A 24562-nucleotide genomic window follows, 5' to 3' on the forward strand; every position below is an offset into this window, starting at 1 on the left:
TTTTCTTCATTTCTATTTCATTTACTTCTGCTCTGATCTTTATGATTTCTTTCCTTCTACTGACTTTGGGTTTTCTTTGTTCTTCTTTCTCTCATTGATTTAGGTGTAGGGTTAGGTTGTTTATTTGAGATTTTTCTATTTCTTGAGGTGAGACTGAATTGCTATAAACTTCCCTCTTAGAACTGCTTTTGCTGCATCTCATAGGTTTTGGGTCACTGTGTTTTCATTGTCATTTGTTTCTATGTATTTTTTTATTTCTTCTTTGATTTCTTCAGTGATGTCTTGGTTATTTAGTAACACATTTTTTAGCCTCCAAGTATTTGTGGTTTTTACAGGTTTTTTTCCTGTAGTTTATTTCCAATTTCATAGCATTGTGGTCAGAAACGATGCTTGATATGATTTCAATTTTCTTAAATTTTCCAAGGCTTGATTTGTGACCCAATGTGATCTATCCTGGAGAATGTTCCATGTGCACTTGAGAAGAAAGTGTACTCTTCCACTTCTGGGTGGAATGTTCTATAAATATCAATTAAATCTACCTGGTCTATTGTATCATTTAAAGCTTGTGTTTCCTTAGTTATTTTCTGTTTGGATGATATGTCCATTGGTGTAAGTGGGGTGTTAAAGTCCCATACTATTATTGTGTTACTGTCTATTTCCACTTTCCTGGTTGTTAGCATTTGCCTTATGTATTGAGGTGCTCCTATGTTGGGTGCATAAACATTTATAATTGTTATATCATCTTCTTGGATTGATCCCTTGATCATTATGCAGTGTCCTTCCTTATCTCTTTCAACAGTCTTTAAAGTCTATTTTATCTGATACGAGTATTGATACTCCGGCTTTCTTTTGATTTCCATTTGCATGGAATATCTTTTTCCATCCCCTCATTTTCAGTCTGTACGTGTCCCTAGGTCTGAAGTGGGTCTCTTGTAGACAGCATATATATGGGTCTTGTTTCTGTATCCATTCAGTCTGTGTCTTTTGGATGGGGCATTTAATCCATTTACATTTAAGGTTATTATCAATATGTATGTTCCTATTACCATTTTCTCTTTTTTAAAATTTATTTATTTTATATATTTATTTTTGGCTGCGTTGGGTCTTCATTGCTGCGCACAGGCTTTCTCTAATTGTGTCAACAGGCTTCTCATTGTGGTGGCTTCTCTTGTTGCACAGCAATGGGCCCTAGGTGTGTAGCCTTCAGTAGTTGTGGTGTGTGGGCTCAGTAGCTGTGTCTCGAAGGCCCTAGAACACAGGCTCAGTAGTTGTGGTGCACGGGCTTAGTTGCTCTGTGGCATGTGGGATCTTCCCGGACCAGGGCTAGAACCCGTGTTCCCTGCATTGGCAGGTGGATTCTTTACCACTGCACCACCAGGGAAGCCCCCTATTACCATTTTCTTAATTGTTTGGGGTTTGTTTTTGTGGGTCTTTTTCTTCTCTTGTGTTTCCCGCCTAGAGAAGTTTCTTTCGCATTTGTTGTAAAGCTGGTTTGGTGGTGCTGAACTCTCTTAGCTTTTGCTTATCTGAAAAGCTTTTGATTTCTCCCTCGAATCTGAATGAGATACTTGCTGTGTAGAGTAATCTTGGTTGTAGGTTTTTCTCTTTCATCACTTTAAGTATATCCTGCCACTCCCTTCTGGCCTGCAGAGTTTCTGCTGAAAAATCAGCTGATAACCTAATGGGGATTCCTTTGTGGGTTATTTTTGGGTTTTCCCTTGCTGTTTTTAATATTTTTTCTTTGAATTTAATTTTTGTTAGTTTGATTAATATGTGTCTTGGTGTGTTTCTCCTAGGGTTTATCCTGTATGGGACTCTCTGTGCTTCCTGGATTTGGGTGACAATTTCCTTTCCTATGTTAGGGAAGTTTTCCACTATAATCTCTTGAAATATTTTCTCAGACCCTTTCTATTTCTCTTCTTCTTCTGGGACTCCTATAATTCGAATGTTGGTGCATTTGGTGTTGTCCCAGAGGTCTCTGAGACTGTCTTCAATTCTTTTCATTCTTTTTTCTTTATTCTGCTCCTCGGCAGTTATTTCCACCATTCTGTCTTCCAGCTCACTTATTGATTCTTCTGCCTCAGTTATTCTGTTATTGATACCCTCTAGTGTATTTTTCATCGTAGTTATTGTGTTGTTCATCTCCGTTTGTTTTTTCTTTAGTTCTTCTAGATCTTTGCTTAACATTTCTTGTATTTTCTCAATCCGTGCCTCCATTCTATTTCCGACATTCTGGATCATCTTTACTATCATTACTCTGATTTCTTTTTCAGGTAGATTGCCTCTTTTCTTTTCATTTATTTGGTCTTGTAGGTTTTTACCTTGCTTCTTCATCTGTGACATATTTTTTTGCTGTCTCTTTTTTTTGCGGTATGCGGGCCTCTCACTGTTGTGGCCTCTCCCGTTGCGGAGCACAAGCTCCAGACGCGCAGGCTCAGCGGCCACGGCTCACGGGCCCAGCCACTCCACAGCATGCGGGATCCTCCCAGACTGGGGCATGAACCCACGTCCCCTGCATTGGCAGGTGGACTCTCAACCACTGTGCCACCAGGGAAGCCCTGCTGTCTTATTTTTTATTTTCTTTTTTTTATGAGTGGGATTGTGTTCCTGTCTTACTGGTTGTTTGGACTGAGGCTTCCAACACTGGAGTTTGTAGGCTGTTGGGTAGAGCTGGGTCTTGGTGCTGAGGTGAGGACCTCAGGGAGACCTCATTCTGATGAATGTTCCCTGGGGTCTGAGGCTCTCTGTTAGTCCAGTAGTTTGGACTCAGAGCTCCCACCACAGGCACTTCAGCCCGACCCCTGGCTCATGAACCAAGATCCCGCAAGCCCATGCCAGGCGGCAAAAAAAAAAAAAAGGAGAACAATAACAAAGTAAAAAATAAAATTAGACGAGGTAACTAACAGATATGTTAGAAAAAATATAAAAATAAAAATATAGATGAAACAACAACTGGAAGGTAAAACAGAACCATAATAGTAAAAAAGAGGAGAAAAAAAAGTGGAAAAAGGCTTTGGCTGTGGAGGGCGGGCCTAAGCAGGGGCGAGGTTTGGGTGGTGGGCGGGGCCTATGCTTAGGACCTACAGGGCTGGAAAAGGCCCTGGGAAGGAAGGAGGCGTGGTGGGGCCTAGGCTCAACAGAACAGAAGGGGCCCAGTGCCCCCTGCCTCCTGCCTCTGGTCTCAGAGGGCAGTGAACCCCCTTGGCTTCCTGGGCTCGAGTGGGCGGGGCAAACACCCTTTGCTCCTTTCCTGCTCCTCCGGTCCTGGAGGGTCCCTCCCACCTGCCTCTCCTGTTCTCTCCTGGCCTCCCTCCTATGACCCCAGGACCAACCCAGCCCAGAGGGGACCTCTGAGGGTGTAGGACCCGCCCAAGAGCCAGGCAGACTTCCCCGGCCCATTGGGCAGGGGAAACGCTGGGCATGCTCCCCCCTGACCCGAGACCCTGAGGGTCCCTCCAGGCATTGGAACCCTTCCCCCTTCTCAGCCACCCCTCAGGGGCGCTGGTCCTGTCCAGCCTCCACTTCTCCTCCCCACTCAGTCTCCCCACATCCTACCGGTTCGCTTGGGGGTTCTTCCCATCTCCTTGGGCATCAGGGTCCCACACCAGCATTCGGCAGGCACCCTAGTTGTGGGGAGACGCGAAATGTGCGTCTGACTTTTTAAACTGAATTTTTAGGCTGACCTCCACAGTCAGACAGGGGACTCACTGACCAGGGAGACAGACGAATGTGTAAAGAGAACAACCACATGTGACTTTAATGAGACCATGAAGTAGACAGGGATGCTCAGGGTCTCCCTGGGTTTATTGCTGGGGAAAGCAACAGGGCATTTTCACCCTGGACACTGGGAAAAATTTGGCTCAGTAGGGAAGAAGCTGAAAACCCTTGCTTATGGATCAGGGTTCTTGCAGAGAGACAGCAAGCTTGGCATGCCACTGGATTTCAGAAGGAATTTCTAGCTGTCTGTTACCTTGGTAATTTGAGTTGTGGTGGTGCTGCTGGTGGTCTCAGATGTGATGGTCTGAGCTGTCAGCAAGACTCCTGGGTCCAAGTCCCCGTTGCTGTCGTCAGTCTGCAGAAGGAGACACAACTCATCACCATGTCTCTTAGGAAACCTCATGGGCAAATGCTGTAGATGCAGCTTTGCTCTGCAGTTGCACGTTCTAAAGCAAAAACCCAATTCCCTTACAGTGATCTCTTAATTAATAAAATGAATCCCCTGGGAACAAAGCTCCTTCTAAAATAGTTGGACAAGTCCAGTTTCCCCAGCATTGGGTCAGTGACAGGAGTGGATGAGAAAAAGGAGGCAGGAGTGTAACCACAGGTTCAACAAGAGTGACAATAGCTATGCACATGTATACAGCATTTTACAGCTCATAAATGGCTTTCAAAACTTTCTTTTTTGATGCTTACACAAGCCCTATGAATATAAATAGAAAAGGCAGAAACTTATTAGCACTCCCAGGTAAGACTCAGGCTCAGAGAAAGCGAGTGATTTGCCCAAGGACTCAAAACTACTGGTATTGTCCACTGACTCAGAGGGGCATTTAGAGAATTGTGATTATTTTCATAAAGAATTCTGCAGCAAGCAATGTGCTAGGTGACCATCCTTCTCCACCTCTTTATATAAGTCATTTGCATTATAAGCAGAGGCCTCCAACTTTTTTATGAGCAGGGCCACATTTCATTGAGGCAAAACTTTGAGATACTGTGGGGAGGGCAGAAGGAGGAGAAGAGAATTAGAAAAGAGAAGAGTCCCTAGCTGGATTCACTTCCAGCTAGGAGTATGGACAAAACAAAGAGAGGGAACATGATTGTGTAACCTAAGTCTTTCATACACGTCACCCTCATACCAGGCATATTATTGGCTAGTTTACTTTCTTCAGCCCAGACATATTTATCTACCTTAGATTCAGACTCAGCTAACATTTATTGCACTTGTACTATATGCCAAGCACATAATGCAACTATTACCTCAATCACACCTCTCAGTATCTGAAGTAGGTACTATTATTATACTCACTGTATAGTTCAGAAAAGTGAGGTCCAGAGAGGTTAAATAATTTTCCAAAGGGATTTCCCTGGTGGCCCAGTGGTAAAGAATCCACCTTCTAATTCAGGGGATGCGGGTTCAATCCCTGGTCAGGGAACTAAGATCCCACATGCCACAGGGCAACTAAGCCCGTGCGCCACAACTACTGAGCTCATGCATCTCAACTAGAGAGCCCACGTGCAACAAACTACAGAGCCCATGTGCCCTGGAGCCTGCACACCACAACTAGAGAGAAGCCCATGTGCTGCAACAAAAGATCCAGTGTGCCACAACTAAGACCCAATGCAGCCAAAAAAAAAAAAGTAAATAAATTAATTAAATAAAAAGAAACCTTAAAAAAATAATAATTTGCCAAGGTTCTATGCTAATAAGTGCTTGAACTAGGACTGATGGCAAAGACTTCCTGTCTGAAGATTCCGGTTCAGGTCCCAGCTCAGACGTGGCTGGCTATGGAACCTTGGGCAAGTCATTCTGACTTTTCTGAGCTTTAGTTTTCTCATTTTTATAACAGGCTACCCTGTAAGATGTGCTCTGCCTCCACTGTAGCACTGCTGTGAAGATCAAAAGAGATTTTAGAAATAGAAGTACATTATAAGTTGTTATTAAGAATTTGTGTGCCAATATATACACAATGGACTATTACTCAACCATTAAAAAGAATGAAATAATGCCATTTGTAGCAACATGGATGGACGTAGAGATTATCAAGTGAAGCAAGTCAGACAGAGAAAGACAAATACCATATGATATCGCTTATACGTGGAATCTAAAAAAATGATACAAATGAACTTATTTATAAAACAGAAATAGGCTCACAGACATAGAAAACAAACTTATGGTTACCAAAGGGGAAAGGGTTGGGGGGAAGGATAAATTAGGAGTTTGGGATTAAAATATACACACTATTATATATAAAATAACCAACAAGGACTTACTGTAGGGCATAGGGAACTATACTCAATATCTTGTAATAACATATAATGGAAAAGAATCTAAAGAACAGATATATACATGTATGTATAACTGAATCACTTTGCTGTACACTGAAACACAACATTGTAAATCAACTATACGTCAATAACAATTTTTTTAATCCAAAAAAAAAAGAATTTGCGTGCCAAGAGGGCTAAACCTTTTGGAAAAGCTCCTCCTCTACTAAACCTAAGAATCTATTTTTTTCTACCTCCCTCCCACCCCCTTCCTCCTCCTTTTCTGTCTCTGAAGAAGGTGGAAGAGGGAGGAGACATTGTTATGATTTCCAACTTAACACTCTTTCCACATGGGGCCTCTTTTCTTACCAGTGTTTTCTCAAAATGGTACTGTAGCTTTCAGTTGCTTATAAAGTTAACCATCCCTTTATCCTATGACACAGCAGTTCCACTCTTAGGTGTTTACCCAAGATAAGTGAAAACATATGTCCACAGAAAGACTCGCACATGAATGTTTAAAGCAGCTTTACCCATATTTGCCCCCAACTGGAATCAACTCAACTGTCCATCAACAAATCAAAGGATAAACAAATTGCGGTATATGCATACAATGGAATACTACTCAACAATAAAAAGCAGTGAACTATGGATTCATATAACATGGATGAATCTGAAAAACATGTTCAGACACAAAAGGGTATGACTGTATACTTCCATTTATATGAAGTCCAAGAACAGGTAAAACTAAGCTATGATAACAGAAATCAGAGCAGTGGCTGCCTAGAGGGATAGGGATGGACTGGCAAAGGCTATGAAGAAAGTTTCAGGAGTGATGAAAATGTTCTGAACCCAAATGTGTCTTGGTTACACAGGTAGATACATTCGTCAAAACCAATAAAAAATTGAACTCTTGGGCTTCCCTGGTGGCGCAGTGGTTGAGAGTCCACCTGCCGATGCAGGGGACACGGGTTCGTGCCCCGGTCCGGGAGGATCCCACATGCCGCGGAGCGGCTGGGCCTGTGAGCCATGGCCGCTGAGCCTGCGCGTCCGGAGCCTGTGCTCCACAACGGGAGAGGCCACAACAGTGAGAGGCCCGCGTACCGCAAAAAAACAAACAAACAAACAAACAAAAAAACTGAACTCTTAACGTCTGTGCATATCACTGTATGTAAATGTTACCTCAGGTACACATACATGCACATATATGCAAACAGTAAAACCCTATTCTGGCTCCCCACCTCCTCTCGCCATGTCCCAAAATGTAGGAATTATGGATGGATTAAAAAAAGATTCTCAGTCCGCCTGCCGATGCAGCGACACGGGTTCATTCCCCGGTCCGGGAAGATCCCACATGCCGCGGAGTGGCTGGGCCCGTGAGCCATGGCCGCTGAGCCTGCGCGTCCGGAGCCTGTGCTCCGCAACGGGAGAGGCCACAACAGTGAGAGGCCTGCGTACCACAAAAAAAAAAAAAAAAAAAGGTTCTCAGGTTTACTTGTCTGGAAAGATAATAAAAACACAAGCAGAAATAATTATAGTAAATAAACAATAACAATAGCAAATAATTATCTGGTGCTTATTATGTGCCAGGCACTTTTTCTACAAATTATTTACAGCATACTGCAGTGAGCTTTTTCATTTACCAGTTTATCACGTAGATATTCCCAGCAGAAGCTTTTAAAAATAACTGTAAAGCATTACCTTAATGGGATGTACTATAATTTATTTAACCTGCTCCCTATTGAAGGACATTTAGATTGTTTCCATGGTAGTGACAACTTAATTTGAAATGCACATTGTGAAACTCACATTTTATGTACATTAACTCATTTATTCCTCTCAACAACCCTATGAGGTACAACTATTATTAGCCTCATTTTACAAATGAGGAAACTGAGGCACACAGTGATTCAGTAACTTGACTGCACACTAGTAAGTGATGGAGCAGGTTCAAACCCAGGAAATCTAATTCCAAAGTCAATACTTTTCCTCACTATACTCCACTGTCTAGTCAATAAGAAGTAATTTGTATCTTGGCTGACTGTCTTAGATGTATAACAATATAATATCTACCATTTTGGAATAGCCACTATGTGCCAGGCAAATATTATCTTTATCTCAGTGACCTTAAAAAGGTATTTTTCAGAAGAGAAGGCTAAGGCTCAGAGGTTAAGTGACTTGCTGAAGGTCATGAAACTTGCAAGTGTTGGAATGAAGATCCAGGTCTCTCTAACTCCAAAGCCCACATGCTTTATCTTGTACTTCATAATGCCTCTGTATTTCTCTTACATGCTAGGATATTTTAAAATGACTGCTTCCTTTCCCTTTTTTGTAGGGGCTATACTCAAACCAAACATGGGCTTCTGTGGTCAGGATGGCCCTAACAACTTTTTTAATAATTTACTTTGAACGATTAAAAACATTTTTTTTTGATATGCACATGCTACAAAATTTTAAATCTTTAAAATGGAGATCAATGAATTGTTGGTCTCCCTCCCACTCCTAACCACAGCCTGCATCCCAGGCCTCTTCATCCCAGGCCACCACTGGTGGTTTTTTGTTTTTGTTTTTCTAAGTACCCATTCAGAGTTAGTATATTCACATATAAGCCTATTCATACATAGCTGTACATACAACCCTTTTCCCTCCCATAAACAGTAGCATATTATTTATACCATATTGCACTGCATTTTTTCATTTACCGATTTATCACGTAGATTATTCCCATCAGAAGCTTTTTTTAATGGCTGCACAGAATTGCCTTAATTGGATGTACCATAATTTACAAACATGTTCCCTACTGATAGACAGTTAGGTTGTTTCCATGGTAGTGACAACTTAAAGGGTTCCCTCCCATCTGCAAGTACTTCTTTTCTAAACATCCTTGGCTCATTGTGTGCACAATCTTAAAGGAATGTCCCCAGACTTCCTTTGTAGTCCGCTTCACAGCCAAGTCCTTTTCATCCATCAGTGTCTCTCCTGACGCAGCTCTTTCTTCTTGTTTCCTCAGGCTACACCTCAGTTCTTCACAAGTAACCCCCCAGACTTCCCGTAGCCGTATTCCTGTCTCTAGGCAGCCTCTCCTTTAATAGGTGCAGCATACAGCTTTAGGAACCATCTTCCAAAACCATTGCTTTAATTAGGCCACTTTATCACCACTGCCAGAAAACTTGAAGCAATTTCTCATTATTTACCAAACTCAAATTCTACACTCTGGACCACAAGAGAGAGACACGGGAAGTATACTAATGTTAACTGAATGTCTATGAATGCACCAAGCGCTTTACTGACATCATTTCACTCCATCCTCCCTCAAATCTTGCAGTGGTATGTCGTATTATCCCCATTTTACACACAGGAAACAGAGGCTTACAGAGATGAGCGATTTGTTTAAAGTTATCCAGCTAGTACATGGTCGAGCTAGGATACAAATTCTACTTGTCTAATTGCAAAGCAAGTGCTTTTAATTGGCAAGTTACACGGCTTCCTAAAGGTGGATATCATCATCCAGTTTATGGTGATGTGAGGATTAACTGAAAGGATTCATGTGAAAACACCCAGCCAGAGCTCCATGTAGCTGTCTCCTTCCCATTATGCAGGCTTCAGCTAAAATGTCACTTTCTCAGAGGGGATTTTCATGACTATTCTAGCCCCAAAATAGCAACTTTTCATGTTATTCCACATTGTCTAACTCTTGATCCTATTTAATTTCTTTATAGCACTTATCACTGTCTGAAATTCATACATTTATGTGTTTTATTGCCTGTCTCTCCTGACTAGAATGTCAGTTCCAGAGCATAGGGCCTGTGTCCACCCTGTACACTGCTTTGGCCTAACATATAAATGCTCAACAAATACTGGTTGCAGTAATGAATTAACAGCTCAGTTTATAGAAGGAAAATTTTCTCTCAATTTTGGCATCTGTGAATAAGAAAGACAAGAAAAACAACTCAGAGGGCAGGCAGCAGAAGCAAGAAGAACAACAATCCTGCAGCCTGTGGGACAAAAGCCACATTCACAGAAAGATAGACAAGATGAAAAGACAGAGGGCTATGTGCCAGATGAAGGAACAAGATAAAACCCCAGAAGAACAACTAAATGAAGTGGAGATAGGCAACATTCCAGAAAAAGAATTCAGAATAATGATAGTGAAGATGATCCAGGACCTTGGAAAAAGAATGGAGGCAAAGATCGAGAAGATGCAAGAAATGTTTAACAAAGATCTAGAAGAACTAAAGAACAAACAAACAGAGATGAACAATACAATAATTGAAATGAACACTACACTAGAAGGAATCAATAGCAGAATAACTAAGGCAGAAGAATGGATAAGTGACCTGGAAGACAGAATGGTGGAATTCACTGCTGCGGAACAGAATAAAGAAAAAAGAATGAAAAGAAATGAAGACAGCCTAAGAGACCTCTGGGACAACATTAAATGCAACAATATTCGCATTATAGGGGTCCCAGAAGGAGAAGAGAGAGAGAAAGGACCCGAGAAAATGTTTCAAGAGATTATAGTTGAAAACTTCCTTAACATGGGAAAGGAAATAGCTACCCAAGTCCAGGAAGTGCAGAGAGTCCCACACAGGATAAACCCAAGGAGAAACACGCCGAGACACACAGTAATCAAATTGGCAAAAATTAAAGACAAAGAAAAATTATTGAAAGCAGCAAGGGAAAAACGATAAATAACATACAAGTGAACTCCCATAACGTTAACAGCTGATTTCTCAGCAGAAACTCTACAAGCCAGAAGGGAGTGGCATGATATACTTAAAGTGATGAAAGGGAAGAACCTACAACCAAGATTACTTAGCAAGGATCTCATTCAGATTCTATGGAGAAATCAAAACCTTTACACACAAGCAAAAGCTAAGAGAATTCAGCACCACCAAACCAGCTCTACAACAAATGCTAAAGGAACTTCTCTAAGTGGGAAACAAAAGAGAAGAAAAGGATCTACAGAAAAAGCCTCCAAACAATTAAGAAAATGGTAATAGTAACATACATATCGATAATTACCTTAAACATGAATGGATTAAATGCTCCAACCAAAAGACATAGGCTTGCTGAATGGATACAAAAACAAGACCCATATATATACTGTCTACAAGAGACACACTTCAGACCTAGGGACACATACAGACTGTAAGGGGATGGAAAAAGATATTCCATGCAAACGGAAATCAAAAGAAAGCTGGAGTAGCAATACTCATATCAGATAAAATAGACTTTAAAATAAAGAATGTTACAAGAGACAAGGAAGGACACTACATAATGATCAAGGGATCAATCCAAGAAGAAGATATAACAATTATAAATATATATGCACCCAACATAGGAGCACCTCAATACATAAGGCAACCACACACAGTTATAAAAGAGGAAATCGACAGTAACACAATAATACTGGGGGACTTACCTCACTTACACCAATGGACGGATCATCCAAAATGAAAATTAATAAGGAAACACAAGCTTTATATGAAACAATAGACAAGATAGATTTACTTGATATTTATAGGACATTCCATCCAAAAACAGCAGATTACACTTTCTTCTCAAGTGCACACAGAACATTCTCCAGGACAGGTCATATCCTGGGTCACAAATCAAGCCTCAGTAAATTTAAGAAAACTGAAATCATATCAAGCATCTTTTCCAACCACAATGCTATGAGATTAGAAATCAATTACAGGGAAAAAAAACATAAAATCACAAACACATGGAGGCTAAAAAATACGTTACTACATAACCAAGAGATCACTGAAGAAATCAAAGAGGAAATCAAAAAATTCCTAGACAAATGACAAGGAAAACACGATGATCCAAAACCTATGGCATGCAGCAAATGCAGTTCTAAGAAGGAAGTTTATAGCTATACAAGCCTACCTCAAGAAACAAGAAAAATCTCAAATAAACAATCTAATGTTACACCTAAAGGAACTAGAGAAAGAAGAACAAACAAAACCCAAAGTTAGCAGAAGGAAAGAAATCATAAAGAACAGAGCAGAAATAAATGAAATAGAAACAACAGCAAAGATCAGTAAAACTAAAAGCTGCTTCTTTGAGAAGATAAACAAAATTGATAAACCATTAGCCATATTCATCAAGAAAAAGAGGGAGAAGACGCAAAACAATAAAATTAGAAATGAAAAAGGAGAAGTTACAACAGACACCGCAGAAATACAAAGCATCCTAAGAGACTACTACAAGCAACTCTATGCCAATAGAATGGACAACCTGGAAGAAATGGACAAATTCTTAGAAAGGTATAACTTTCCAAGACTGAATCAGGAAGAAACAGAAAATACGAACAGACCAATCACAAGTAATGAAATTGAAACTGTGATTAAAAATCTTCCAACAAACAAAAGTCCAGGACCAGATGGCTTCACAGGTGAATTCTATCAAACATTTAGAGAAGAGCTAACACCCATCCTTCTCAAACTCTTCCAAAACATTGCAGAGGAAGGAAAACTCACAAAAACTCATTCTATGAGGCCACCATCACCCTGATACCAAAACCAGACAAAGATACTAAAAAAAAAGAAAATTATAGACCAATATCACTCATGAATATAGATGCAAAAATCCTCAACAAAATACTAGCAAACAGAATCCAACAACACATTAAAAGGATCATACACGATGATCAAGTGGGATTTATCCCAGGGATGCAAGGATTCTTCAATATACACAAATCAATCAATGTAATACACCATAGTAACAAACTGAAGAATAAAAACCATAAGATCATATCAATAGATGCAGTAAAACCTTTTGACAAAATTCAACACCCATTTAAACTCTCCAGAAAGTGGACATAGGGGGAACCTACTTCAACATAATAAAGGCCATATATGACAAACCCACAGCAAACAGCATTCTCAATGGTGAAAAACTGAAAGCATTTCCTTTAAGATGAGGAACAAGACAAGGATGTCCACTCTCACCACTATTATTCAACATAGTTTTGGAAGTCCTAGCCACGGCAATCAGAGAAGAAAAAGAAATAAAAGGAATACAAATTGGAAAAGAAGAAGTAAAACTGTCATTGTTTGCAGATAAAGAATCTTAAAGATGTCACCAGAAAACTACTAGAGCTAATCAATGAATTTGGTAACGTTGCAGGATACAAAATTAATGCACAGAAATCTAATTAATGCACAGAAATCTCTTGCACTCCTATACAGTAATGTTGAAAAATCTGAAAGAGAAATTAAGGAAACACTCCCATTTACCACTGCAACAAAATGAATAAAATACCTAGGAATAAACCTACCTAGGGAGACAAAAGACCTGTATGCAGAAAACTATAAGACACTGATGAAAGAAATTAAAGATGATATCAATAGATGGAGAGTTATACCATGTTCTTGGATTGGAAGAATTAATATTATAAAAATGACTATACTACCCAAAGCAACCTACAGAGTCAATGCAATCCCTATCAAATTACCAATAGCATTTTTTACAGAACTAGAACAAAAAATCTTAAAATTTGTATGGAGACACAAAAGACCCTGAATAATAGCCCAAGCCGTCTTGAGGGGAAAAAATGGAGCTAGAGGAATCAGACTCCCTGACTTCAGACTATACTACAAAGCTACAGTAATCAAGACAGTACGGTACTGGCACAAAAACAGAAATATAGATCAATGGAACAGGATAGAAAGCCCAGAGATAAACCCACGCATCTATGGACAACTAATCTATGACAAAGGAGGCAAGGATATACAGTGGAGAAAAGACAGGCTTTTCAATAAGTGGTGCTGGGAAAACTGGACAGCTACGTGTAAAAGAATGAAATTAGAATGCTCCCTAACACCATACACAAAAGTAAACTCAAAATGGATTTGAGACCTAAATGTAAGACCGAACACTATAAAACTCTTAGAGGAAAACATAGGAAGAACACTCTTTGACATAAATCACAGCAAGATCTTTTTTGATTCACCTCCTAAAGTAATGGAAATAAAAACAAAAATAAACAAATGGGAACTAATGAAACTTAAAAACTTTTGCACAGCAAAGGAAACCATAAACAAGACAAAAAGACAACCCTCAGAATGGGAGAAAATATTTGCAAATGAATCATTGGACAAAGGATAAATCTCCAAAATATATAAACAGCTCATACAGCTCAAAATTAAAAAAAAAAACAACCCATCCAAAAATGGGCAGAAGACCTCAACAGACATTTCTCCAAAGACATACAGATATCCAAGAAGCACATGAAAAGCTGCTCAACATCACTAATTATTAGAGAAATGCAAATCAAAACTACAATGAGGTATCACCTCACACCAGTTAGAATGGGCATCATCAGAAAATCTACAAACAACAAATGCTGGAGAGGGTGTGGAGAGAAGGGAACCCTCTTGCACTGTTGGTGGGAATGTAAATTAATACAGCCACTATGGAGAACGGTATGGAGGTTCCTTAAAGAACTAAAAATAGAATTACCATATGACCCAGCAATCCCACTACTGGGCATATACCCAGAGAAGACCATAATTCAAAAAGGCACATGCACCCCAATGTTCATTGCAGCACTATTTACAATCGCCAGGTCATGGAAGCAACCTAAATGCCCACTGACAGACGAATGGGTAAAGAAGATGTGGTACATATATACAATGGAATATTACTCAGCAATAAAAAGGAATGAAATTGGGTCATTTGTTGAGACGTGGATGCATCTAGAGACTGTCATACAGAGTGAAATAAGTCAGAAAGAGAAAAACAAATATCGTATATTAATGCATATATGTGGAACCTAGAAAATGGTACAGATGAACTGGTTTGCAGAGCAGAAACTGAGACACAGAAGTAGAGAAAAAAACGTATGGACACCAAGGGGGGAAAGCGGCACGGGGTGGGAGTGGTGGTGTGATGAACTGGGAGATTGGGATTGACATGTATAGACCGATGTGTATAAAATGGATGACTAACAAGAAAAAAAAAAAATATATATATATATATATTAAAAAAAAAAGAAAACTCAACACAAGCAACCCGAGCTCATTCAAATTACTAACAATGAAGGAGAAATATTACTAAAAGTAGGAAGTAAACAAAAATTTTAAGTACTAAATTCTTACATGATTTTAAATTTAATTGTAATAAATTGATTATAATTATTATAGCTGTTTCTTATTTACACTTTCAGGCGTGGTGCTCAAGTTGATTCCATACAGTACTGTATTTTATATAAGCTTTACAACAGAATCATTAAGTAGATACTAACATCATGTGGGTGGAGGTGGGGTGGGGGGGGCATCAGGGCTCACAGACATTCAACCACTTGTTTAAGTTAGCAAATGAAGAAGCTGGGACCTGGGGCTTCCCTGGTGGCACAGTGGTTAAGAATCCACCTGCCAATGCAGGGGACACGGGTTCGAGCCCTGCTCCGGGAAGATCCCACATGCCGCCCTGGTCCGGGAATATCCCACGTGTCGCGGAGCAACTAAGCCTGTGCGGCCACAACTACTGAGCCTGCACTCTAGAGCCCGCGAGCCACAACTACTGAGCCCACGTGCTACAACTACTGAAGCCCACACGCCTAGAGCCCGTGCTCCGCAATGAGAGAGGCCACCGCAATGAGAGGCCCGCCCACCACGGCAAGGAGGGGCCCCTGTTCACCACAACTATAGAGGGCCCGCGCACAGCAATGAAGACCCAACACAGCCAAAAATAAATTAATTAATTAAATACATTTTTAAAAAAGCTGGGACCTGAACTCAGGTTTGTTTGACCCAAAGCCCATGTTATCAACCATTACACTAGTCTGCCTTCCCTAACTGAATTGGGTGGATATAAGCCATCAGATCCAAGATAATGTTGCTTTTGAAAAAGTATTTTGGGACATCTTGAGATCAGTAATCTCTTCTGAAAAGAACTGCCCCAGAAAAGCCTAGCATTATTTGCAGGAAGTGATTAGCAACCCTGTGAAGAAAGGTTATTTATCATGTTTACTGTAGTCTTTGGTTCTGAAACATCAAAGTGTGTCCTACCTGGGCAGCCTCATAAGTGATGGTCTTGGTCTCAGTGTGGACTATAGGGACGTCTTTGGTTGGAATTTCACTTTTCACAGCATTGGCAGTGTCTGAGATGGTGACGGTCTGAGTCTTCACCAGGGGAGGCTGTGAAGCAGTAAAGAAACAGAGTTACCGGAGTCTTCTGAAGGCTGTGGAGAACTAACCTTCTGACATTGAGCTGATCAAAGTGATTGCTCTAATCAAGCAAAGGGCTAGCTCAATCTCTGCCCAAGACTTGGACACTATTCCAAAGTAGCCCTGACAAGGTGTCAAATCATGAAAGATATTAAAGAACAGCATTACGATAATCACTTTCATATGCTTAATGGAAAGCTATGATATCAGACAGTTACGATTGGTGATACGAAACACTTCAGACTGACCTTCAGAATTTGAATATAAAACTACTTGCCAAATAGCACTCACTTTTGTTTGTCCTTGTGACTGTACCATCAAAATTAAGAAAATCAGCCACATTTCCTCCTCTATGTACAAATGGTACAGGAAATAGCAGTGGCTCGGAACACATTACCCTGGAATTCGTTAACTTCTTTCAAATCAATGTCAGACATTCACTTTGGAGTTATTGAAAAGAAACAGTATTTGGAAAACTGGAGAGAAAATAATCAGTTCTACCACCACCTGGTGATTAATCTCAGAATTTCAGAAGAATGAACATGAGCGAAATACCAAAGGTTTCTTGTCCATCAGCTCACCTTCCCCAAGACTATAAATCACCCTAAAACTACCATTTGATTGTGGTAAAGTTAATTACGGCCATCCACCTTAGCATAGGAGATTAGTACCTACAATCATGGAAGCTCCCGTGAGCGGGGTCAGTGGGAGTGGTGGGCTGCGCTATGTGGCTGCAATATACAAAAAATTATTTGGGGCCTGACTCCTTATTTAAAAAGTCAGTTACCCCTTGTAATTAAGAGTATTTGAATTTTTTGGGCTGGGTCTCAGAACACTGAGGGCTCCTCATCACAGAAGTCTCAGAAATTCACCTCTTTACACAGCCCATACTTGAGCAAGGAAAAGAGGAACATACTTACACCAGCTTCATAAAGATAAACAGCTGGAGTTTACCCCCAAGAGTTTTGTTAAGTCAACAGGGGAGAGAGCATTTCTAGCCTTGGTGTTAGTGACTCTGAATAAATTTCTTTGTAGTAATCAAGGACTTCAATTGTATTCTGTGATTTTGAAAAAAAGCCAAGAGGCTACTACCCTCACCACTGCCACCACCACCACCTCCTCCACAGAATAGATTCTGGCCCTCTCCCAAAGTGAGTCATTAGATCTGCACGACTGAATCAGTTACTACCTGGAAACTTCGAATGAGGGTGGGGAACTGGTTACCCACACGAGAGTCAAGAAATGATCCATTTTGCTCTCCAACAGGCTCTCCTGGTATAACATGTTCTTCACTACTCTCTGCTTTTTTTTCAGCAAGTTGCAGCTGAGAGGAAGCTGGTGATATTGAGGACTTTAAGGCACTGGCCTGTTCCTCCACTCCTACACATTCCCCACTTGGACCTCTCGACATTTCCTTAATATCAAGATAGCCAGTTGCCCCCTGCTCCTTCTCTTCCGTCTCCTTGCTGCTTATGGAGAGGGAGCCAAAGTCAAAGTTTTGTGGAGACTCCAACGGGGTAGTCATTTGGCTCTTACTAGGAATTATTGAATGCTTGGGGCCCTCCCATTCAGAGTCAGGGTTGGTAGATGGCCCCTTGGTCATGGCAGCCACCTCCTCTGTGCGAATGCCATTTATATTCTACAAATGAATGAACACATACAAAAGCAAGATTAGGAATTCGTGGGGAATACAGTGAACTCTGAGAATCAACAATGATTTCTAAGAGGCCTCAAAAATATTAATACTGGGCTTCCCTGGCGGTACAGTGGTTGAGAGTCCGCCTGCCGATGCAGGGGACGCGGTTTAATGCCCCGGTCCGGGAAGATCCCGCATGCCGCCGAGCGGCTGGGCCCGTGAGCCATGGCCGCTGAGCCTGCGCGTCCGGAGCCTGTGCTCTGCAACAGGAGAGGCCACAACAGTGAGAGGCCCGCGTACGGCAAAAAAAAAAAAAAAAAAAAAATTAATACTAATATAAACCAAGAATCTTAACTCCTGAGGTGGTCAAAAGGAAGAATTACTGTTCACTAAACATGTCAGCAGCTTAAGTGATTCCAACCTCATTTTGGTCATATTTCTACAACATGGTTAATCTGAGAAACGATTTTGATGTGCCTCACAAGCACTTCATATTACAAGCACTTCGTATTACTATGGTGTTCTCTGTATAACACATATTCCTAAATACCTAACTCATTACTATGCACAGGACACAATGCAATTTATGAGTCAATAAAACATATTCTTGAGGAGTCTGATCAGATTGAAAAATATTCCACATATCTCCAAGCCATATGTATCATCATGCTGGCCCATAATGGAGAAGCTAAAATCTAGACTTTGGTTGGCAGAGATATGGAAATCGAGTACATCCAGCACAGACTTAATCCAATCATCGTCAAAGAATTAACTATAATATCAAAAATAGTGAAACAATTCTTTGTAAACAGAATAAATGCAACTGAGCAGCTGAGAAGTATTTCTCCACAGATGAATGACATATCTCCAACCCCTAAGAGAAATAAATCCTGGAAACACAGAGTTCCCTCCTGGGCTAAATGCCTCACATCACAGGGAAAATAGATCTAAAATAAGAACTTTCAAGAGAATGTGGAGAGAAGATAACATCACAGTAGACCTACTCCTAAAGTTTAAAGAAAGGTGCTGTGGGTGGAAGAAAAGTAGGAATTCACACTATTAGGAAAAGAATAGGAACCATTTGAGAAATGAACAATCTAATAGAAGCCAAATGTCAGGAAAATCTGCATGTGCTCACCAGAGAGCTGTACATAAGCCACTTAGGTCTGAAATTTTGGTAAGATCAATTTACCATATTACATGCTTGCCATAAAGGAACTTAACAGAAAAGGACTCTTTTCAAAAGGTGTTCCTGGAGTAGATGACGTACGCTTGGAGCAGCCTACACATTTTAGTGCTCATATCACACTACACATATTATACTTCGTAAAAAATCGCTGCTGCTCCTTAAGTTGTAAAACAGCCTACATTTTGATGAATATAAACCAGTGGCCAAGAAAGGTAAGAAAAGATGCACTGCACTCAAGAACTCCAGGCCAGCCTTACTTCTAGAAACAGTCAACTCAAGAGCATCTCAAAGTGGTACAAGTTGAACTCACATTAGGCAGGTCTTTCACTGACTGATCATGAATATTACTTAGCACATGAAAAGGTGGAATTGAGAGATGACAAGAGAAACTGTCTCTGTCTGCAGATGTATCAGAGATACATAAACTACTCTTGCTAAGGGTATATGAATTTCCTCATGTTTAAAATGAGAGTAATACTTGGTTTGGCTCACAGGGCTCTGAAGATCAAATACAATAATATATATGAAAGCATGTAAATTCTGTAATTGTCAATTACCATTAGATTCACTTAATTCAATCAACATTACCTGAGCACCTATAATAGGCTAGGGCCTGGAGGACACTAGAATGAGTTTGTTGTTATGTTATTAACACACTGTACTACTTTCTAGGGCACTTATCTCACCATTTCTTTTGAGTCAGACAAGCTGCTATGGAGCTGCCCCAAAATAGACCAGCTGGTAATAAACAAACAGGCTTTCTCAAATTGCTATATGCTAGCGCTAGCGCTGTGAATAGCATATCCCCACCCACTCACATGGAGAGGCACTTCATGGCTTCTCCAAATAATTCTGTCACAAATGAGAAGGCTGATTAATAACCAGGGGAATACCTAAGATAATCAAGTAAGAGCCGATTTTATACCAGTCTGCTCAAGTGATAAGTAGTGGTCTGTCATCAAGAAGGCATTTGTGAATTAGACGTTGCTTAGGCCAGCGCCACCTGGCCCAAAGTTGCCTACTGCTGAGTAAAATTAGATCAATCATGTTTTCCAAGCAGGAACAGACGAGACCAAGGGTAAAAGCTGTAGCCACAGTAATATCAATTCAGCAAATATTTACTGATCACCTAATATGTATTAGTCACTGGAAATGAAAGGAAAACTGATAACAGTTGGGTTGGATTACCACTTAGAACACTCCCACATATGGTCAAATCAGCCGCTCCAGTTGGCTCTGTTGTCCAGATCTCTTGGACAACACAGCCAACTACTTACTGGACACTCTCCCAGGCATATGGAACACAATATGCCCCAAACTAAACTCATCTATTCCACTTTAATATCTCCCTTATCTGTCTACTCTTCTCTATTCCCACACTTACTATCTTCATTCAGGCTCTAATAGTGCCTCACCCCACTTACTACTAATGCCCTAAACAATTTTTCTTCTTTTCTTTCTTCCTTCCTTCTTTCTCACCTCAAACCTTCCCTGAACACATCCTATATTCTGTCATGAAAATATTTATTTCTAAAATGAAACATTGAAAATTCCATTTTTCAGGTTAAAATCCTTCAGTGGTTCTTCATTGCCTTCTGGATAAAGTTCAGGTCCTTTATTAAGACATAGAAAATACTTTAAAATATGACTCCTACCTCTCTCTCCAGCTTCACCTTGCTATAACTTCACGTACATCCTTCTCTCCATTAATTCAAGACAATTTGCAGTTCCTAGAACAGAGCATGCTTTCTTTTGTCCCCGTGCCTTTGTCAATATCGTATTGTTCCTTCTGCCTGCAAGTCCATACTCAGCTCAGGTCAGTTCTTCTAGAAGTTTCCCCCAACTGCCTAAAGTATATTTAGATACCATGCCTCTTTTGTTCCCATTGTACCCTGTCATTATTGGTTTACTCATCTGTCTTTTCCATTAGACTGATAAGAACTTGCTATGTTTCTTAGCTCTGTTAATCTCTCTTGCACAGTTTTTGGCACGTAATAGATGTTCAGTAAAAACTTGTTGAAATTATACCAAATAAATCCAGGAACCCTAAGAACTGCTTTGACTTGTGCTATTCAAAAACTAAAAAGGCTTGGGACTTCCCTGGTGGTGCAGTGGTTAAGAATCAGCCTGCCAATATAGGGGACAGGGGGGTTTGAGCCCTGGTACGGGAAGATCCCACATGCTGCAGAGCAACTAAGCCCGTGCGCCACAACAACTGAGCCTGCGCTCTAGAGTCTGTGAGCCACAACTACTGAGCCCGTGTGCCACAACTACTGAAGCCTGCGTGCCTAGAGCCCATGCTCCGCAACAAGAGAAGACATCGCAATGAGAAGCTCACACACTGCAATGAAGAGTTAGCTCCCGCTCGCTGCAACTAGAGAAAGCCCACATGCGTCAACGAAGACCCAAGGCAGCCAAAAATAAAAAAATTAAGTAATTTAATTAAAAAAAAACCCAGAGATGCTCTTTCAAAAAAAAAAAATTGAAAAGGCTTGTTTACAAAGAACATAAGAAGTGGCCCACTTGACCAGACCAGCATTCTGGTCCAGCATTCTATCTCCTACATCAGTAAAATAAGAGGAAAACTAACATTATTGCATGTTCACTGTGTGACAGTCACTCTAACATGTTTTCTCATTTAATTTTTCACAACCTCACTATGAGGTAGTCACTATCTCTATTTTATAGATGAAGAAACAGAGAGGGTAAGCAAGTCAGACCTAGGAAGTGATGGAACTAGGGTTTAAACTAAGGTCAGTGTTTGATTCAAAAGCCCATTTCTTCCCATGGCAAAAGAAAGTATCTCAAGTAGGCCCAAAGGACATGTCCTATTATGTTCAAAAGAATATACACTAAACCTGACTATTCTTTTGGGAAGCACAAAGTTGTCCAAAGTCCTTAGCAGAGTCTGGTTTTAGTGGCCGATACCATACTTTGAAATATAAGGAGAAGGCTGTAAAGCCAGAAGAAAAGATTGGGTCAAAAAGAAGATCTAAAATCCCCATGACATAAGACACCCACAATTTGGCATCTAACATGAGTGAGGAATTTTAACTGACAGTGCTGTGCCTTTGGCTATGACCATCAGCATGGACCACTGGATTATGTAAGATTCTGCACAGCTGCATATACCAAACTGGCCTGGAAAATTTAAAGGGATCTTCTCAAGGATATGAATAAATATATGACTGCGTCTGCACCACCCACAGTAACAGATAAAATTGAGATCTGATGTGTTGCTTGTCTGGCCTGATGCAGGATCTATAAGAAGGATGCTACAATACAAAGACCAGTTGCCTGTATAAAGTACCACAAGGCTGTCTAGTTGGTTTCAAGAATATGAGAAGGGGGACTTCCCTGGCGGCGTAGTGGTTAAGAATCTGCCTGCCAATTCAGCGGACACGGGTTCGATCCCTGGTCTGGGAAGATCCCACATGCCGTGGAGCAACTAAGCCCGTGCATCACAACTACTGAGCCTGTGCTCTAGAGCCCGTGAACTACAACTACTGAGCCCGTGCGCCACATTCTTATTGTAATGAGAAGCCTGTGCACCGCAACAAAAGAGTAGCCCCCGCTCGCCACAACTAGAGAAAGCCTGTGCTCAGCAACGAAGACCCAAGGCAGCCAAAAATTAATTAATTAGTTAATTATTTAATAAAAGAATATGAGAAGGAAGAATGTTAGACCAATATTTAAGTGAGCAGGAACATTATTTGATTGAAAATTCTCAATTTTACTTAAAACGTCAATGGTTCCTGCTAAGTATGATAATTCAGAAATCAAGAGATTTTTTTTTTCCCCCTAAAGGCTTTCTCTTGAAAATGACTTATTCAAATGGATTATGTCACAGGATCATCAAATCCTGAGTATGTATGTGACTTTGTGAGTTATAAATAACCTCTCCCTTGACTTAGGGATTACAGATATTAAGAGCAGGATATGGGTGTTTTATAGGTATTTTGCTGCTACTCCATTAAATGCAATCCAGAGTCTTTCGTTTTAGGTTATTTTTGAAGGAAGGGATTTATATATTTGAAGAGACTATTGAGAGAAGTACAGTTATGCTGACAAGACTCTCTTATCCTATAAGCAACACAATGAAAATAAATCCTGAAAATCTTTCTAAAATTTTGCTACATAAGCAAGAGCCATATAAGTTTTTTTCTGGAGGGCCTATGTGGTAATTTTCCCCACACACATTTTGTCCTTGTTCCTTGCTTAATGAAGTCCAATTTTACCTTTAGATGGCAATAGGAAAACAATTCCTTTCTCTGTTAAAAAGAAAAAAGAAAAGGAACCTGCTATTGTCTCATTTTAGCTTCCTATACATTAAAATCCTGGGTAGGCAGTTAAGGACCAAATGAAGAACAGCAGCTCTTTCCCTGCCAACCTTGTCATGATTTCAGGGTCATACTTTCATTTCAGGACCATGATTAGATTGTTGGAATAAGGGAAGAAGGCAAAAATGCTAACTTCAAAGACTAAATCCCCCTCTTAATAATATATGCTATGTTTTATTTCTTACCAATTTAAAAACTATATTTTCCAATGTGTGTAATTATATACATGAAAAAGATGTCAAGGTATACTAAAATATCAGTAGGGGTAGGACTGCAAATAATTTGATTTCTTTCTTCGTGTTTTTCTGTATTTCCCAACCTTTTTAAAATGAATATGCATTACCTTTGTAATAAAAATGCTATTAAATAATTTTTCTTATGCAGGCTTTTACACGGGCTTCATAATGAAGTGGTCTGTAAAACCCGAAGAGTCTGGTAAACAATTTATGAAGGAAGTGCTGATAAATCCTTAATATACTCCAAGCCTCTGAAAACAGTTAAAAATAAACCTTAATGGTTTCCTAAATGAAAAAGTAGTTAATGGAAAGAATGATAAGAAATGTCAGTAACTGGTAAGTAGTATAAAAATTCTCTTTTATATGGAGAATATAATATAAAACTGTAGTAATTTAGTGAGTGGATTTTGAAAGTCAAAGTCAAGGATGATGGACAATCTATCTGAGTGGAGAAGAAATAGCTCAAATTTAAGGTGTAGCTTCATTACATTTTGTTTAATGCTTTCTGATTTAGAAATGGCAGGGATATTCTCAGGAATATGACTAAAAATACGGTTGTATCTGTGAGTTGTCACAGAGTTTCTGTGAATTTCTTATTAGACATCTGCTTCTGAAACAGTAAAGACACTTAAGGAAAATTATCACTCTCTTGCCAAAGTCATGATAGCAACTGGGAATATAAAATATTAAAGTGTCCAAGACCTGATTTGAACATTAACTCTAGATTAGTGATATAGACTACAGATAAACACTATCATACTTCACATCAGAATGCTTTATATTCCTTGTGTGTGTGTGGTTTTTTGTTTGTTTGTTTTGGCTGAGTGCCCTACACCTCAGGCTGAGACCTTCTTTTACTGAAATTAAGTATAAAACAGCAGAATGAAATGACCAAATTCCATAAAGAGTTGTTTAATTGCCACCTCAGAAGAGAATCCTCTTTTAGGTGCTTTTGAGATAAATAAAAGAAGGCAGTGATCCATTTTCCAGGGTACTTAGAT

At 40.0% G+C, this 24562-nt stretch overlaps 1 protein-coding gene across 9 annotated transcripts in view; it reads right to left on the reverse strand.

Annotated features, from left to right (window-relative positions):
• The window catches only part of EPB41 (erythrocyte membrane protein band 4.1), a 195957-nt gene that overhangs the window by 10690 nt on the left and 160705 nt on the right, over positions 1 to 24562 (reverse strand). For all 9 annotated transcript variants that reach the window (XM_060140813.1, XM_060140811.1, XM_060140810.1 and 6 more), the window contains 2 exons: positions 16002 to 16130; positions 3971 to 4072 (listed from right to left, as the gene is read on the reverse strand). In XM_060140813.1, the coding sequence (XP_059996796.1) occupies positions 3971 to 4072; positions 16002 to 16130 (231 nt within the window). The remainder of the gene's footprint in view (positions 1 to 3970; positions 4073 to 16001; positions 16131 to 24562) is intronic.

The sequence above is a fragment of the Lagenorhynchus albirostris genome, chromosome 2 (assembly GCF_949774975.1).
Source record: "Lagenorhynchus albirostris chromosome 2, mLagAlb1.1, whole genome shotgun sequence".
In the NCBI taxonomy this organism is placed as follows: domain Eukaryota; kingdom Metazoa; phylum Chordata; class Mammalia; order Artiodactyla; family Delphinidae; genus Lagenorhynchus; species Lagenorhynchus albirostris.